Source organism: Neophocaena asiaeorientalis, unplaced genomic scaffold (assembly GCF_003031525.2).
Source record: "Neophocaena asiaeorientalis asiaeorientalis breed wild unplaced genomic scaffold, Neophocaena_asiaeorientalis_V1.1 scaffold747, whole genome shotgun sequence".
In the NCBI taxonomy this organism is placed as follows: Eukaryota; Metazoa; Chordata; class Mammalia; order Artiodactyla; family Phocoenidae; genus Neophocaena; species Neophocaena asiaeorientalis.
The window spans coordinates 320,279-337,387 of record NW_020172132.1 but is presented as its reverse complement, the minus strand read 5'-3'; the positions used below and the strand labels follow the sequence as shown (position 1 = coordinate 337,387).

General features: G+C 49.0%; 1 protein-coding gene across 1 annotated transcript in view; it reads right to left on the bottom strand.

Annotated features, from left to right (window-relative positions):
• Positions 1–10,139, bottom strand: part of LOC112404135 (sortilin-related receptor-like) — a 44,651-nt gene extending 34,512 nt beyond the window's left edge. The window contains exons 1-2 of the mRNA XM_024751988.1: positions 10,030–10,139; positions 9,733–9,976 (exon numbers count right to left, since the gene is read on the bottom strand). Of these exons, the coding sequence (XP_024607756.1) occupies positions 9,733–9,976; positions 10,030–10,139 (354 nt within the window). The remainder of the gene's footprint in view (positions 1–9,732; positions 9,977–10,029) is intronic.
• Positions 10,140–17,109: the final 6,970 nt, after the last annotated feature.

Here is a 17,109-nt window from a genome sequence, read left to right as displayed (position 1 = left end):
CCAAGTCCAGGGCTGCACTGAAGACAAGACCCCCAGTGGGTACCACAAGGATGAAGAGGGAGGAGTCCAGGGCAAAAGGGATGGAGAACAGAAAAGACAGATCCAGAGGAAGAACAGAGCGAAATCCAGGAACGGGCAGGGACCTGGAACTTGACAAATTTGAAAAGTTAAAAGTAAACTGGTGTAGCCAGGAGAGCCAAGGAAAGGGTGGCATTATATGAGCTCTCTAGGTTTTGAAGGGGGAACAAAAGAGATCACAGCCACCGGACCCCTGGCTGAAAGCAAGGCTTTCACTGGAATAGTTACAAGAGGGAAAGGTGCCACCGTAAATCTGAGACAAGTCAGAGGCTTGGGTTTGAGTCCTGATCTCGACAATTGATGGGCTGCACAACTTGGGGGACGTCCCCTTGCCTTCTGGAGCCTCAAGATACTCATCTGTGAACTGAGAATAATAATAAGGCTTCCCTGAAGATGTGTGACACCACAGAGCCAGTGGAAAGTTCTGCTCGAACCATCACCACCCTATGAGCAACAGCCACACAATTCAGGGTCTTGCCAACCAGCATGGCAGCAACATCCCAGCTGCCCACCAGCCTGGCCACAGAAGGTGCCCTGGATACTTCTGCTTTATTAACAAAGGAGGGAAAATTCACTGTGTTGACATGTACTGGAAAAGCTCTGCAGGGGGAAAGTTATTCTTTGGCAAAATGGATTTCTTAGCGATGTCAAAAGGGGAGAGAGACAAAATTGTTACAGAATCAAAATATGTGCCGGGATTTTTTTAATGTATGGATGCCTCTTATTAAGATTTAGTCTTTAATAGTGATCCTGGCAACTAGTCCTCCCTACAAAACAAATAAAGACTTCCTTTCATATTGCTAAAAAAAAAAATTTTTAATAAATAAATAAGGCTCACCTTCAAATCAAAAGAGATCTTATCCATGAATATATTTCATAAACTTCAAAATGCTAAAACGTTATCTCCTCTTGTTACTGGTATGGTCTTTATACCATATTCTTCACAAAATGGCAGCATATCAAAAACTACCATGAGCAGCATCAGGGTTGGAACACTGAGGCCTGAGAGCAGGAAGTAACAACATACATAAACTGGTGAAACACTGTACGTCTGGGTCAAGCTCAGAAGCCAGTCGTGGGGACTTCCCTGGTGGCGCAGTGGTTAAGAATCCGCCTGCCAATGCAGGGGACATGGGTCCGAGCCCTGGTCCAGGAAGATCCCACATGCCGTGGAGCAAGTAAGCCTGTGCGCCACAGCTACTGAGCCTGTGCTCTAGAGCCCGCAAGCCACAACTACTGAGGCCATGTGCCACAACTATGGAGCCCATGTGCCACAACTACTGAGCCTGCGCTCTAGAGCCCATGAGCCACAACTACTGAGGCCATGTGCCACAACTACTGAGCCTGCACTTTAGAGCCCGTGCTCCACAACGAGAAGCCACCGCAATAAGAAGCCCACACACTGCAACAAAGAGTAGCCCCCACTCGCCGCAACTAGAGAAAGCCCGCGTGCAGCAATGAAGGCCCAAGGCAGCCAAAAACAAATAAATTAATAAATTTATTTAAAGAAAGAAGCCAGTTGTGGCCAAGCCCTGCGCTCAGGCAGCCTTCCCCTCACTCCACAACCAAGATTCGAAACCTGGGGAGACCCAAGCTCTGGTTCCCAAGGCTCCAACGAACCATCCAACACAGAGGTGGCACTGATTTCTAGCATCTCCCTTGCCCCAAGGGGAAAATATTTACATGACATCCCAGAACCAAACGCCTCAAGACCTCACCTTACCAGTGGTTTAAACACAACAGCAAGGTCAACCTTTCAGTCCTGTGAGATGCCTCTGCTACCAGGAGGGCAGGAGAAGCCCCTCGGGCCCCACCCCCACGCAGCTTAACTCCCCAACCCTGTGATGACAGCCTTTCTCCTCCATCCAGCTCTCCACATCCACTCCCAAATTCTTCCCCTCTCCAGGTCCGAGGCTTGTTTCTGCAGGAACCCCTGCATCACCTCCACAGCAGCACACCTCGCCCAATCCAGCAAACTACGTGCACAGTTAACTGTAAGATTTTCTTTAAAGAACTATTCAGAGAACTTCAGGGAACTAAATATATACAGATGAGGTAAGTTATAGGTACACAGTCTCACGTTACCCAATTAATGGAGCACAGCTTTAAAACATTTCAAGTCTCTTCCAAACCCTCCCCCAGCCTCACAGGCCCCACCCACCCACCTCTGTCGGCTGTCCCCACTCCCTGTCATGGGCAGCTTCCTCTGCTGGGACCCTGGGGCAGGCCTTCTCCCCAGGCCCCTGGCATAGACCCACATGGAAACGTCTTGCCTGTATCCTCTGGGCTAACAGAGAAATAGAGTCCTTTACTATCTGGGCCCCTCCCCCATACATGGCTCTTCTCAGATGTACCCACGCCAGGCTCCCCAGAGACAGTCCCTAAAGTGGCTTTTACTCCAGGGTTATTTTTAACCCCAGCCCTCCAAGCTCCATCAGATTATACCAGCTTCTCCCAATTTCTTCTGGACACAGAGGTTTCCTAAGAGTGAAGAATTTCACCCTGACACTATTCAGCTCCCCAGATCATCAAAGTAGACTGGATCTCACCTCAGTCCCAACTAACACATTAAAATCTCCATTCACGACCCACCCATTTGGCTCAAACCCTCATTTATTTATGTAAGAATCAACCCATCCATCTTCCCCCCTTCAATCCAGTTATTTGGGGGCAGAGGGTTTCTATTCAACAGGCTATTCTCTTTTCTAAATAAAAGATGCAATATTGGTTAAAAAACAAAAACAAAGGGAGGGGGAGGGAGATAATAAACCACACGTTGGTCCCTACACGGCACAAAACACGAATATAAGATAACAAGTACATCTTTTTATTGCCCTTGTCTGCCACTCCAATTTGGGACGTAATCACATCAGCCTGCCTTTCTGAGAATTTGTAGTGGTGTTTTTAATCTAATTCAGGGGACTGGAGATAAATCATGGTGAAGGGTCCCAATTTGCCGAGCCCAGCGCCAGCAGCTGCAGCGGCGGGCGGGGTTAGAGGGCCGGCGGGAGGCGGGGGTCCCAGGCGGTGATGAAGACCACACGCCCACGCCCACGCCCACAGTGTTTGTCTTCACGCCAGCCTGCAGGGCTGCAGGGACGGAAGACAGACCTGGCTGCGTTGAGGGAAGGCAAGGTGAGCCCAGGAGCGGAGGGCGGGGGTGGGGAGGCGGCCCGCACGTTAAGGCACCAGGTACAGCTTTCTCGGCTAAACAGACGCGCAGGGTCTGCACACCGCCCGGGCCACGTGGGCTGTCTGGGCAAAGCCACGTCAAAAGTGAAGGCACACAGGTCAGCCTTCAGTGCCCAGGTCCCTGATGGGAGGAGGCAGCTGTGCAGAGGCAGCTGCTAAGATGAACGGGGCACCCACGGCACCCTCCACCACACCCCCTGATGCAGCCCTACCCGGGAAAGAAAGGCCGGGGTCTCCCCACACTCAACCTGGCAGCCAGCAGCCGCCAAAACCTCAGGTTCAGACAGCAGCCCTCAACTCTCGCTTTCCCTCCCCTGTTTGTGGTGGAAACAAAGACAGGCCTTGCTGTGGCTACAAGCTTCTCCCCCGGGTGAAGCACCAGTCGCCACCACTGGGAAAGGGAACTTCACACAACCGCTTAAAGCTATGCTGTCCAAGGGCCACGTGGGGCCGTTTAAACTTAAATTTAACTACGATGAAAATTCAATGAAAGGAAAATAAATTCAATTCTTCGGTCATACCAGCCACATGTCAAGCTTCAACTGCCACAGATGGCTAGTGGACACCCTGGCCAGCACAGATCCAGAATATTTCCGTCATGGCGGGAAGATCCGTTGAAGAGAAGACCTGACAGGAGGTCAGGAAGATAAACCCTTCCAGCTCCTGGCCAGAAGCGGTGACATGACCATGGATGTTACCATGATTATTAACAATTACGCAGTGGAAAACAGAATTTTGTAATTATTTTTAACTCCCTGTTGTGTTCAGGACTACAAAAGTCATGTGACTTATGAAGTCCTATTTTTATGGAACCCAGCCCAAAACGCTCAGAGCATTTCTCACGTTACAATAAAAAGTTGAGGGTCTCACAATAACACGGGAGGAAATCCAAATCTTGACCTTAATCAGCAGTCCGCCCACCTTCTCTGATTTTACAGCATCAGCCACTTGGATGCTAGAAGGCTGCCCGTGCCACTCCTTCGAAGACCCAAGGTTCACAGGTTGATAAACCAGTAAATTAGGTCGAAATTAACTGCAGCTCATTTTAAACTGAGGGAAGTTGATTTCTGCATTTACATGGCTGGACTGAATATGCCATGTGCCAAGAGATTCTGGCATACCTAGGGAATGCACAGGAAGGTTCTGTGCTCCACAAAGATGCCTCAGCCCTGCAGCCCAGACCACTTCTGCTGAAACACTAAAGAAATATTCAAACGAAAATGCAGTGAGCTCTCCTTTACGTTCCATCACACCTGAACCTAAAAAAAATGGAGGAAAGGTTACTATAATACCTCGTTTTAATATATTTCTACGTGGTCAACTCTCAAATTATCTCCATCTGAATTATTACCGAAAATTCTAAACTCCAAACTGGCTTTCCCTAACACATGTATGCCGGTCATTTTGCATATCAGCTGTTCAAAAAATGCAAACTCATTTTAATATTCACCTAAGCAAAATTTAATCAGGAAGGTAAACTGATCCTTAAAAAAAAAAACAAAACACTAACTAAATACATAGCAAAGGCAAATAGGTTATTCTTTGGGTTACCTGCTCTCCAGATTATCTGCATGTTCCTGTGTCTGTCCATTACAGGGGACAGTACAAGGCTTGTCTCCATCCATCCTTGGCCCTCGGATTAAACAATGACACTACTAAGATGGCTGTCATCTCTAAGGAGGAACAGCCCAAAATACGACAATGAAATGTTCCTACAGCATGCATTTTTTTGCTTTGGGATGTTCACTGCTGTTAGAATCTGCCTCCTGGATCCCAGGTCTCCAAGCAGTTTATTAAGCATACTATTGACTCCACTTTACAGAATCTAAAGAAAACATTTTCTAAAAGAACATGAGTTAAAGCCAAGATCCGTGATCTCAGTATTCTGATGTTCTCACAAACCTGGGCTCTACATCTCTAGGGAACTGCCCTCCAGCGCCTTTCCAAGTGACAAGAGGGCTACGTAATGCTGCTCTCCCTGGCCCTGGCTGGCCGGAATCCTTGAAGTGGACTGGTATTTTCCACCCTGGCCTGGAGGAAAAGTAACAATCTATTTTATACTATGACACTTCAGGTAGCTCCCTTCCCATTGACAGTAATTATGCCATAAATATATTTTGGAGCTGATGTCATTATTCATGATATCAGGGGCTGGGGATAATAGAAAGCCGCTGATATCTCAAGTTTGAAATTTTATGTCCATATACGTTACATATGTGTAGAATGTTTTTGGAAGGACGTACAAAAAACTGATGACCGTGGACACTGGGTGAATGGGGTCATGTAAGGGAGAGAAATTTACTTCTCACTACATACTCTTCTGTTCAAATATTGTTTTGCAAATATGCATTACCTACTGAAAGCTAAATAAAGGGACTGGATGGCTTTACATTTCATCCCTTTCATTCCCCATCTCCTCACTCCTGTTCCCTGTCCGTTTTCCTCCCATCCCTTCTACCTCTCAAAGCCTCCACCTGCCACGCCCCAAGACAGGCAAGCTATTAAACAGTGGCCAGACACCGAGCCAAGAACTGTGCCCAAGAAGAGATGCCAAGTGAGATCAGGAAGTCTTTCAAGGTCACACCCATGATCGAGCCAACCCAAAACGCCAAGGAACCCTTCACCTATGCAGAAGAAGCCAACTTGAAACCACAAATGCTTTGCCTTCTCATCTTTTGGAAGCATACAGGTCAAACATCCTAACTTCAGAATCAACCAGCCAATTCTTTCCCAAGCAAGTGTATCATACAAGAATCTACCCCAAAGAGATCTAAAGCTACACAGTCTTCCACCCCCAAAGGAGGCTCTTTGTCTCAGGGCCTTGTGCTGTAACAGACACTTTATTTTCAGTCTCAAATCAGGACACTGAATACTCCCTGGACTCTAAAAAGCAGGAATTATGAAGAGCGAGCTCATTGGAAGGAAAATAAACCTGTAAATCCTGTTAGGCTTTGCGCTTCATTCCAAAGGATTTTTCCCCAAAACAATACCATTAGCAATACCATGAGAGCCCTAAAAGGGAGCATTCTGTACGATAGAATCCCAGCTCTTCATTCAAAATAAACCCCAAAATAGCACAGGAAAATCAGGGCTCCCAGACCCACAACCTGAGCCAACTCACTTCCACTCTCCATTGTGGGCTCACGACAGTCCTCCTTATAAATACCTTTTCTGTAACTTGGATGTGCCTCCTACCCTCTAGGCCTTTCTTTTTCCAGGTGGGCAGCTGGTCCACAAATATTCATTAAGGGCCTCCCAAGTGCCAGGGACACAGAGGAGAGACTTGATCCATGCCCTCAAGGAGCAAATAGGGAGATGAAACAGTTAAACAAGCAATTAGAACACCAGGCAGTCAGTGCTGTTACCAAGCTCAAAAGAACTCTTCCCACCAGAGCCTGGGAATACTAAGAGGTACTCCTTGGATGCTGAAAAATGGAAGAGGGGTTTTGCAAGCAAAGAAAGAAACGGGGAAGGACCATTTGAGGCAGAGGGGAAAGCAGGTGGCACAGAGGCACGGAGCCGACATAAAATCAGGAGGAAATCCAGTGTGACAAGAATTCTGGAATCCCCCTTCTTGGGTCTGGCCTGTTTTAGAAGGGACACAACTAAGCCTAGTTTACTCCATAGGTTAGCAGAGCCAGAGAAAAAGAACTGACACTGACTGCAACACAGGGCTCTTTCTCAGATGCAAAAGCGCTCCTGCTCCCCTCCCTGGGGCTGGTGGCCTGAACATCACCCCTGGGGCTTCTTCCGTCAGGCGGTTTCTGCTTCCAGCCCTGATCTGTGCTGCCAGGCATCCTCTTAACCTCACTCAAAGGTCAGAGAGCGAGAAGCTGCAGAGTGTCTGAGCCCACTGACCCTTTATCACTCCATCTCCCATACCCTCCCATATCAAACAACCCACTCACACCCCACTGAAGAGTTGTGGCTGGTGAATCACGCCCGTGTTTCCTTGTCCCTGTCTGGTACATTTCCATGCCTGTATATTTTGCATCTCCTTAAATTCTAAGCTTTCTGCAAGCAGGGATGCAAACTCTCCCCACCCCCTCATCTGCACCCCCATCCCTATATAGAATCACACTGAATTCAAGTGACACTATGGAAAAACATGGCAATTCCTTACATTTCAAAGTTAAAGGGCAGAGATTGGGGGGAGTGTAACGTGGGAATTGGCTTAGGGCTAGAAGCAGAATGGCCATCTAATTTATAGTCTGCATCCTGACACTTTTTTGAGTGAACACAGCACTTTTCATAACCATCAGGGATAACGTATAAACCAGGTCTGTCCCAGGGAAAACAGCGGCAAATGGGCATCTCTGCTAGAAAGATTGTTCCAAATAGCTGGGCGGCCCTCCAGAGCTCCAAGAGGGACACGCCAAACCCCTTCAGTTACTGATTCCTGTGCTTGCAATCTAAAGGGTCTGCACCAGACAAGTGTTTGTAGCAGAAAGCCCAGGACCGGGAAGTCCTTCCTTCTATCTAACTCAAATCTTTACAGATTCAAGTTAATCCCAGTTTTATTAGCTTCAGGGCAGCCAAGAACAATGGCACAGGGGGGAGGCCTCGGAGAAGAAAAAACACTGCTCTGGGTCCTCACCCTTGGTAGGAATTCCTCATTATGAGTCCGAGGGCTAGTTCTCCAACCTTCCACTGAACCAAACTCAATCTGGCTCAGAAATATAAAAGCCGAGGGTTTTTTAGTCACTCCCAAGAAGAACACAGTTCATCTTTAACTGGCCCCAAAACCCCAGGAGCTTTCACAAACCAAACCCAAGGAAGAAATGGCACCAGTGTGCATATTTTTGCGACCAGGAAGCTCTTCCCGCGGCCCAAACTATAGATGTTAGGGACCTGAGCTCCGGAAGGGATCGTCTCCTGCGGCTCTCCACTCCCAGCCCCCAGAAAGCTGACTCAAGCCCACAGCAGAGCTGGGCTGATGGGGAAGGCTCAAGGAACAAGGGAGCCTCTCTTTCTCCCTCCCCCATCCTCCATCAGGACGCTGGCATCCCTGTGGGGAGCAAGGACCTTGCTGACTTCTTTCAACAATACAAAAAAGAAGTTTCAGATGGGGGTGGGGAAGGGAACAAGGATCTGGACCCACGAGGGAGCCAAACAGGCAGGCTCCTGCAGCCCATGCCCACCAGCAGTTATATGCCCACTGGTACACGCTCTTGCCCAGGAGCTGATGGTGGATGGAAGGCAAATGCTCCCATCCTCTCACCTCCATCCCTATCCCCTCTCTTACCAACACATTTTACTTTAGAAAAAAGTTATTTAAGAGGCACTGTGTAAAGAGAGGGCGACTATTTGATCACTCGAAGGTCACTGAGACAATGCAGACAAAAACTAAAGGGCATGTGACCCTGGGCTAGTCACTTCACCTTTCCCAGCTCTGGCGGCTTCATCAACAAAATGGCACAATAGGGGAGATGGTTTATAACGTTCTTCCTGGCTCCAAGGGTTGAACATTTAATTCTGTATATTTCTTGAAGAAACGGCTAAAGGAAAATCAGTGAAGAGATGCAGAATTCAGACTAATCCTTTAATTTCTACTTTGAAGGGAATATTTTGACTCTAGAAATCGTGTAATTGACCACCTACACTGGTCCCACTTTTTCTCCTCCACCGACCTTCCAGTTTTGCTGATGTCAGTCTCAACCATAGGACTGCGAGTCTCATGAGGCAGTAACACGGACAAATTAATTTTGCCAGCGCTGATACTAACCCACAAACTCGGTTTGTAATTGCCAGAAGTAAGTCCTGCCATAAAAATGAAATTCATGTTCCTTATGATCTAATTAAATCCATTGCCTAGATAGAAATAAATCACTTACTGAATAATAATGCCCACCAAATTATTGCAGTCTTTCAAATTCCCAAGTGTCATGAGGGATATTCCTGTCCAAAATAAAAAAAATTCAGCCCTCACACACACACACACACACACACACACACACTCACACACACCCCTCTTGCTTGGACTATACCCAGAGAGTAAGCTTTCAGGTTTGCCCACCTTAATTGTGGTTAAAAACGGTAACTGTGGAAACCCCCTCCTCTGACGGTTCTGGGTAAATGTACTGCATCTGCAGGGTGCTCGCCTCGGCTGCTAACTGATGATACACGAAAGAAAGCCCGTTTTTTATCCACACGTAAATGAAGCTGCACCCCTCTGATACCTGCGGGAAACTCCACCGGTGAGCACACACCCTGGGGAAACAGGCAGTGCACCCCGCGAGTGCCCTGGAATCCGTTTGCTAAAATCGACAGGAAGAAGGAAAGATCAAGGCGATTCAAGTGCTGACGGTTGTACTCCTATGTGAGGAGGGGAAAAAAACAAACGCCAGCCGGGAAGTCCCCAGCGGTGCCTGCACCTGGGAGGCGACAGCCAAGGATGGATGCGGGGGTGAGGCGGCGCAGGGAGAGGAGAGAGCCGGGGGAAGGCGGGGGCCGACCGCTCACCTGTCCGTACACCTGGATAGGCTCGGGCTGCAGGGCAGCGCTCCGTCTCCTCCGGAGCGGCTTCTCGTCCGCCCTCCGGGGCGCCCCGCGCGCCCCACGCCGCAGCTCGAGCGGGTCTCTCGCCGCCGCGGCCCCTTCGCGCACTTTCTCCGCTGCGGCCCCTCCTCCGCGAGGGGATGGGGAAGTCAAGGCAGCGGGCGCGCGGCCCGGTCCCCTGGCAGGCGCTACTCGTCGCCCGTGCGCCCTGCGGCAACCGGGAGTCGCGTGGGGCTCGCCCGTCTTCCCTGGAGTTCTCGCCTCCTCTGCCGGGTCGCGTCGAGGTCGTCCTCAACCGCGGCCGGTCTCCTCTCCCGACTGCACAGCCTCCTGTCCCGCCACACGACCACCTCGCCCGCCCCCTGTCGCATCCCCACCTCCGGGGGGTGCGCGGACAGCCAGAGAAAATTAGCTCCGAGAACGCGGCGGGCACGTTAGAGTCCAGATGAACCCGCCCCCGTGGTGCAACTCACACAGTTTCAATAACTCTGGGCACCAAAACTACCCTTGATCGAGCTAAACTGCCCCTGCCCGGAGCACAGTAAATACACATCCGGCACAGAGGCACTAAACGCAAGGGCACGTCCGGCAAGGGACTCGCCACACCTCAACAATCACACAGTTATACAATGGTTCCTTGCACAGAACACCCGCGCGGGACGCATGGCCCCAGCACAGTGGCTTACTAGTGACCCTCTCCTGGGTGAACGAGCACTGAGCCACCCTACCTCACCCCCAAAACGGGCACACACACCAATCCCTTCAGCCCACAGCCAACCCTGCTTGCTGCAAGTCCCCTTCCCAAGGGGGTAAAGCTTGCCACTGGGGGCAGGGGGGGCAGACACTCAAAGAGTGGGGAGGACGCACTTTAAATCAACCCTACATGCAGCTGGAAGATCCAGACCTTCTTTGAAACACAAGGAGATAAAACTGCTGTTGGAACTGCAGAGGCAAACCTAAGGTCAATATTTTTCTGCAGGTTTGTGGGAGCAGCCAAGGCCTGTCCTCTGTTTCATTTTATGTTTCACTGTGTTCTGGACTCAAACCCTGTTTTTTTTTCCTTCTCACTGTTGTGGCCTCTCCCGCTGCGGAGCACAGGCCCCGGACGTGCAGGCTCAGCGGCCATGGCTCACGGGCCCAGCCACTCCGTGGCATGTGGGATCTTCCCGGACCGGGGCACGAACCCGTATCCCCTGCATCGACAGGCGGACTCTGAACCACTGCGCCACCAGGGAAGCCCAAAACCCTGGTTTTTGATAAGACAGAGGAAGCAGGGCTGAAGGAGAGACTACTTCTAGAGTTGCATGCAAGCCCTTGGTTTACAGGGAGGAGGGGATGGTCATTTCAGTGCCCCCAAATGCTCCTCATCCTACCCCTGCCCTCTAGGACTCTCCAGTTAGCTTAGCAGACCCCCTTCCGCTACCTAGCACCACCCCTGGTGACAACCTGACAAAGGAAAGACAGCCTTTCCTTGCCTCCCTAAATCCAGTCTTCTACCACCCTCCCATACCCCATGCCAGACTTGCTGGGGACCTGGCGTCACGTCCTGGAGTCCCCTACTTCCTCGCAGCCCTGCTTTTCTCCCCCAGCTTTTCTGTCCCTCTCACCAAAATCATAGAACCACCCAGTTCTCCTCACTAGGCAAATCACTTATCCTCTGGGAAAGCCTCTGGGCCACTGCCAGCTCCCACTCCCCATCTGGACCAGCACTGCCTTGTGAGCATCACCTTACCAGGTGTGGACCACCCTGTGGCCTCCCCAGACCAGCAGCAAAAGGCACGTGGACCCCTATTTAACCCCCCCAAGGGAAAATGAGGGGAACATGGCTAGAGTCAGAACACCCAGCAGATGGTTCAATTATTGTTTATTTCAACACATATTTAATGAGAACCTTTTCTACAAGAGTGACTGTCAAAGTCCCAGCAGAAAACACGGGTCCCCTAAGTGTGGATTTGAAGACAGGGAGCTGCTTTTCCCACACAGACTGCTGGCTTGAGGTTCAGATGGCAATTTTCAGGTAAGGATTAGTAGGGCAGGACCAGCTACTTGCTGATTTTGATTTTGATTTTGATTTGCACCGTGGATACTGGAGAACTGGCAAGAATGCTTAAACGTGGTTAACTGACTCCTTGAAAGCCCTCCTCTGTAATCATTATCTACCTTCCAAGCTGCGGATAATCAGCAAACCCTGAGGCTGTGTGAGCCTCATAACCAAACAATCTCCGAGCTTCAGTCTTCTCATCTGCAAAATAAGGATCTTAATTCCTGCCTATTGCACGGAACTGCTGAGAGAATCAGAGGAGATAATGTATGTAAAATTAAATTACCATATGCAAATTGTGAAGGCCCCAGACAGAAGTATTGTACACGGGTGGCGTTAGAGACCTGGATTCTAGTCCTGCTCTGTAACTAGTTACTGTGTGATTTTTGCCCTTGATCGTCTGGTCTCTCTGGGCCTTGGTTTCTTCCTATGTGAAATAAAAAGAGACTTTGCAGACCTGAAATTTTCTGTGCAACTGACAAGGATGTTCCTCCTACCTTCAAAACCGGATCTGGGTTGTAAACAAGCCGCCACTTCCTCCGTGTCAATATCTGGGTGGGCAGGTAGATCGAGAGAAGGCAGGATCCCCATCCCCCTCCACCCCAACTTGCATGGCCTTGTTCTTCACGCTGCCCAGCATCAGGAGGAAAGCCAAGATGCACGGGAATTTTACACTACACTTATAACTGTGTAAAAAAGTGTCTTGAGCCTAGGATCAGACTTTGCCCTCCTCCGTCCTTCTGCCCCATCTAAGACATCCTGAGCTAAAGCTAGAGATGGAGCTGAGGAAAAAGCACCCAGAGGTTACCACTGTCCCACATTTTTATCCAGATGGAGTCACAATTAAAATAGCACCAAGGACAGTCACAAAGAAGAAGGCAGAAAAAGACTCCCAAAAGCCTAACTGGACTTCTTTCTGCTCTCTCTCTCTCCCCTCCTGGCCTCCCCTAATGCTGGCATCTGTCTGCTCACCCTTCCTCCCTGCCCAGCCCCTGGCCTGGCCAAACTATGCATCCTTCAGGTTCCAAGAGGCCTCCCTCTGCACCTAGCCTAGGTTACACCAACTTCCTCTAACACCCTAGGTCGCCTGCAGTCTTTGATACTTTCTCTCTGGTCACATTACTTATTCATTTTCCTCTTAAACTACAAGCAGCAAGAGGGCAAAACCAGGTTCAACTCGCTCAAAGTCTGTGCGCCCATTGCTCAGCGTGATCCTGGCACACAGTGGGTACCCAGTGACATTTATGGAACGTCTGTGTATACATGAAGGGAGGCCAAGACACCCTGTACCCTCGAGGGCTGGGGAGTGGTCAAGGGGCAGATGTGCTTGAATCTCAGAGCTTGACCACCGTCTGCCCTCCACCACTGCTTTCTCCCAAAAGTGCCCAACCTGAGTCACAACCAGACCTCTGAGTCGCTAAAGCAGAAAAGGGATGGCCCTGCCAATGCTGGTAAGTTTATTCCCTCTTCCACGCCATTTTAGCCAAGTAACTACCATTTACCTCACCAGCCAGGGTGAGCTAGAAATACCCTGCAGCCCCGAAGAAATAACTTTCTCCTGCCGTTGCTAAAAATGCCTCTAATTAAGGCAAAGTCCAGGATAACTGATGAGGTTTAAAATACAGATGCACCCAGAACATAGAACAAGTAGCTTAGATTCTCACTCTTGAATAAATTAAATCCAAAGAGGAGGTTCTGAAAATAGTAGTAACTTACTTTCACACAGCAGTGACTTCTATTTGCATTGTAACAGCACTGTCTAACGGCTTTCATCTCACAGCAAGCCTTCAGAGGGGACCAAAGCGGGCATTATCAACAGCCCATTTTACAGATTTTGAGAATTAAGGCTCAGAAGGAAGGACTTGCCCAGAATCACGTAGTTTGTAAGGTTTACATTCAAACCGAGGTTCTCTGACTTTTTCTACCACATCTGATATCTCCATTACAAAGAGAGAAGCGCTGGTGTTTCAAGTCCTGGGTCGGGTGGAGCAGTGAGAACCAGGGCCGAAAGGAGAAGACAGCTGCCCAAGTCCTCACCTCTTGCACAGCTCAGCCCTGCCTTAACCCTCCGTAAACGAACACTGTCCACCTGGGCGCCTAGCTGAGGCACGACGCTCAAATAGAGAGTAATGTTACAGAGCTCACGAGTTAAATCCTGTTTTCCCTGCTCTTCTGGAAGATAAATGGAATGAGGGACTTGGTTTCAAATTTTCAAAAGAAGGCTTTGGGTTCAAGACCTGTGAAGGAGGGCAGGATTTAGAGGCTTCCCTCGAGTTCTGGCCTCTAGCTCTCAGAAACTCAACTTCCTGAGCTTCTGTAAGAAGAAAGCATTTAGAACCTTCTCACAAAGCATGTGAAACGAAAACCTGGAAATCTCCTGATTGTTATGTAGAGTCCAGGACAAACCTCCAGTCGGAAGACAATGGGAAATTATCCTCTTCCCCAAGAATACAGAATCCGGACTCACCCTCCTGGGTTTGGAGTGAATGGGAGGAAGTAAAGCTGGAAATTCTTTGACAACCCCTGAATAATTACATATCTAAGGCTCGGGTATCCTTCCCTTGGATCCTCTGCAGTACAATAACGGGGCGAGCACAGCTTCAGGGGCTAGAGAGCCGAGGTACCACCGAGCCAATAGGAAAGGACTCGGTTTAATGGTGTGAAGCGGTCCCGGGGCCATCCAGACAAGGGAAAAAGACAGGCTGTCTTGCCTTTTGGCCCACCTCTCATTCTAACAGGGACATAGGATCCCCAGAAACCCTCCTTCCATTTTCCTGCACCAGTCGAAATGAGATAAAAATGCCCCCCACCCCAGTCATTGCTCACTCTTCAACTAAAAAGTCACTTCTTGATTCTGCCCAGATTCCCCTCAATCACCCCAAAGCCCTGCTACCTTGATTTCTGCCTCTCTTGAGATGTTGATAGTGTTCTACCTTTCATTGCAGCAGTTATCTTGGTACTTAAACTTCCTTTTTTTAATTATAGTTGTGTCTTTTGACCTATTCTCCACTCTTGCACTTAATAGGTTATATCCTGCCGAGTTGAAATGAACTGCCGGGTAGGGAAGACGTGGCACTGCCCTCACCCCTGCTACGCACACCCATTGACAGTTGGTTCTGTACGGAAGAACAATCCTGTGTGCTTTTTATTTAATTTTATTTATTTATTTATTTAGGAAGACCAATTTTGAATTAAGTCTCTTGGGAGATGAATTTCCCATCCTAGTGTCCACATCAAAGGATACTGGAAAGATGGCTGATGATACTGGAAAGTGGTTCTCTCAGCACCAGCTGAGTGAGCATAGCTGAGAAGTGAGTCCTTCCCTTGACATAGTTTTACATATGACCTCATCATTACCTACTGCCCAAGGATGGGGATAATAGGGTATAAGTGTCTGTAAAAATCCAGCCACCACTCCCAGGGAACTTGCAGAAAGAAAAGACACAAATAGCAGAAATGTGTGACAGCAGCGTTTAAATTAATCAAACAAGGAGGCCATTAGGCTGAAGTGGCTCTAATGCTTTGGTGACCTTAGACGAAAGCCTAAGCCTGCACGTGCCTTGAGGTTAAAAAATGGAAGCCTGAGGACAGCCAATCACAAACAGCCGACTAAGCCTTAGGCTACAGCCAATCAATAATTTCCTTTCTTTGTTTCCTCACCTTCTCCATACGTCTTTCCAGGTTCCTGGGACGGAGCTCTCCTAACCGTTTCCAGTTGGGCGCTGCCTGATTTGAATCAAATTTTGCTCAAATAAACTCTTAAAATGTGTCACATGCCCCATTTAATAAGAGAAAGAGCTCGGTTTTGAAAACAAAGACGATCGATGGATTTGGGGAGAGTGAACTGGGGAGAACTTTCTAGAGAACCAGACCTTCAGAGCCGTGGTCTCTAGTGTGTGTCTGCGGGTGGGGAGTGGAGAGGGAGAAGCCTGAAATTGCTGTGTCCGGAGGAAACAGGAGGTTATTTTATGTGCCTGAGGGGAATGAGCAGGAGCTTCAGAATAAGGGGATGATGGCAAGGGAGGGTATGGGAGCAAACAGGTAGGGTGGTGCCCGCTGCCAGAGGTCGTGAAGGCAAAGGTCAGAGAAACCAAGGAAAGCCTCATCTAATTGTGTCAGGACTGTGGTCCAGGGGATTTACGGATGCGGTGCAGCAAGGGCGGCTGTTTCACCAGGACCAGGACCTATGCTCCACAATCACCGCTTTGTATACTTCCTGCTACCAGGAGGCACCTGTTTATCACACGTGGGATCCTTCGTGGGGTACCGCGGATCATACCTCTCACTGTCTGCCATCTCGAAATCCATCACACTGGAGACTTTACATGATGTCATCAGCTGAGTTAGCACCTGTAAAAATGATCACTCCCATTGGACTTAAAACTGCAAGCGCTTTTAATGAGGCCCTGGATAAAGGAATACATTTTCTCAGAGCCCTTATACAAATTCTATTAAATCCTCCACACCAAATAAATGACTGAAATGGTGATTAGGGTTTGGAGGCATACCGTATGCACCATACCATGCATCCACTCAGAGGCAACTACGTTCTCATCTGAGGTCTGACCCAATGCCAGAGTTAGTCCAGCCACCTAAGCTGAGCGCTAAGCGAAAAATCCTTTCCCTTTCCGTGGTTATTTCAACAAGAACTTCAATGCCAAACTAGCAGTGAATTTTGTGGATGAATTTTCTTTGCATTCTAACGTTATGTAAATGAAAAACTCAACGAAGTGCAAATTAAGACTATTCTTAATTCTAAAAGGCTGCTATTCTGTGATAATGACGCCATGGAATATTTCACCGTCTGCCGAGCACGGTGTGTGGTTCCTGCTCCCCCATCTGCCTTATTCGCCTCCCAGCAGGGGGGCACCCACTGTGTCCTCAGTTTTTTCTGCCCTCTAAAGTCAGAGCTGGGGGACTTCCCTGGTGGTCCAATGGTTAAGACTCCGCACTCCCAGTGCAGGGGCCCAGGTTCAATCCCTGGTCGGGGAACTAAGATCCCACATACCACAACTACCGAGCCCAGGTGCCACAACTAGAGAAGCCTGTGCGCCACAGCGAAGACTCAGCACAGCCAAAATAAATAAATAAAATAAAGTAAAATAAAATAAAAATAAAGTCAGATCTGGCCCCCTGTCCCTCTTCCTCCTCATGGTCTAATCTTGCCAAGATCATTTAATCATATAAACGGAACAAGAGGCTGATGTGGGAGCAGTGTGGCGAGACTAGAGGCCTGAGTAGGGAGGCAGCTCACCTGGGTTTATACCCCAGCTCTGCCGTGCACCTGCTGGATCTTTTCA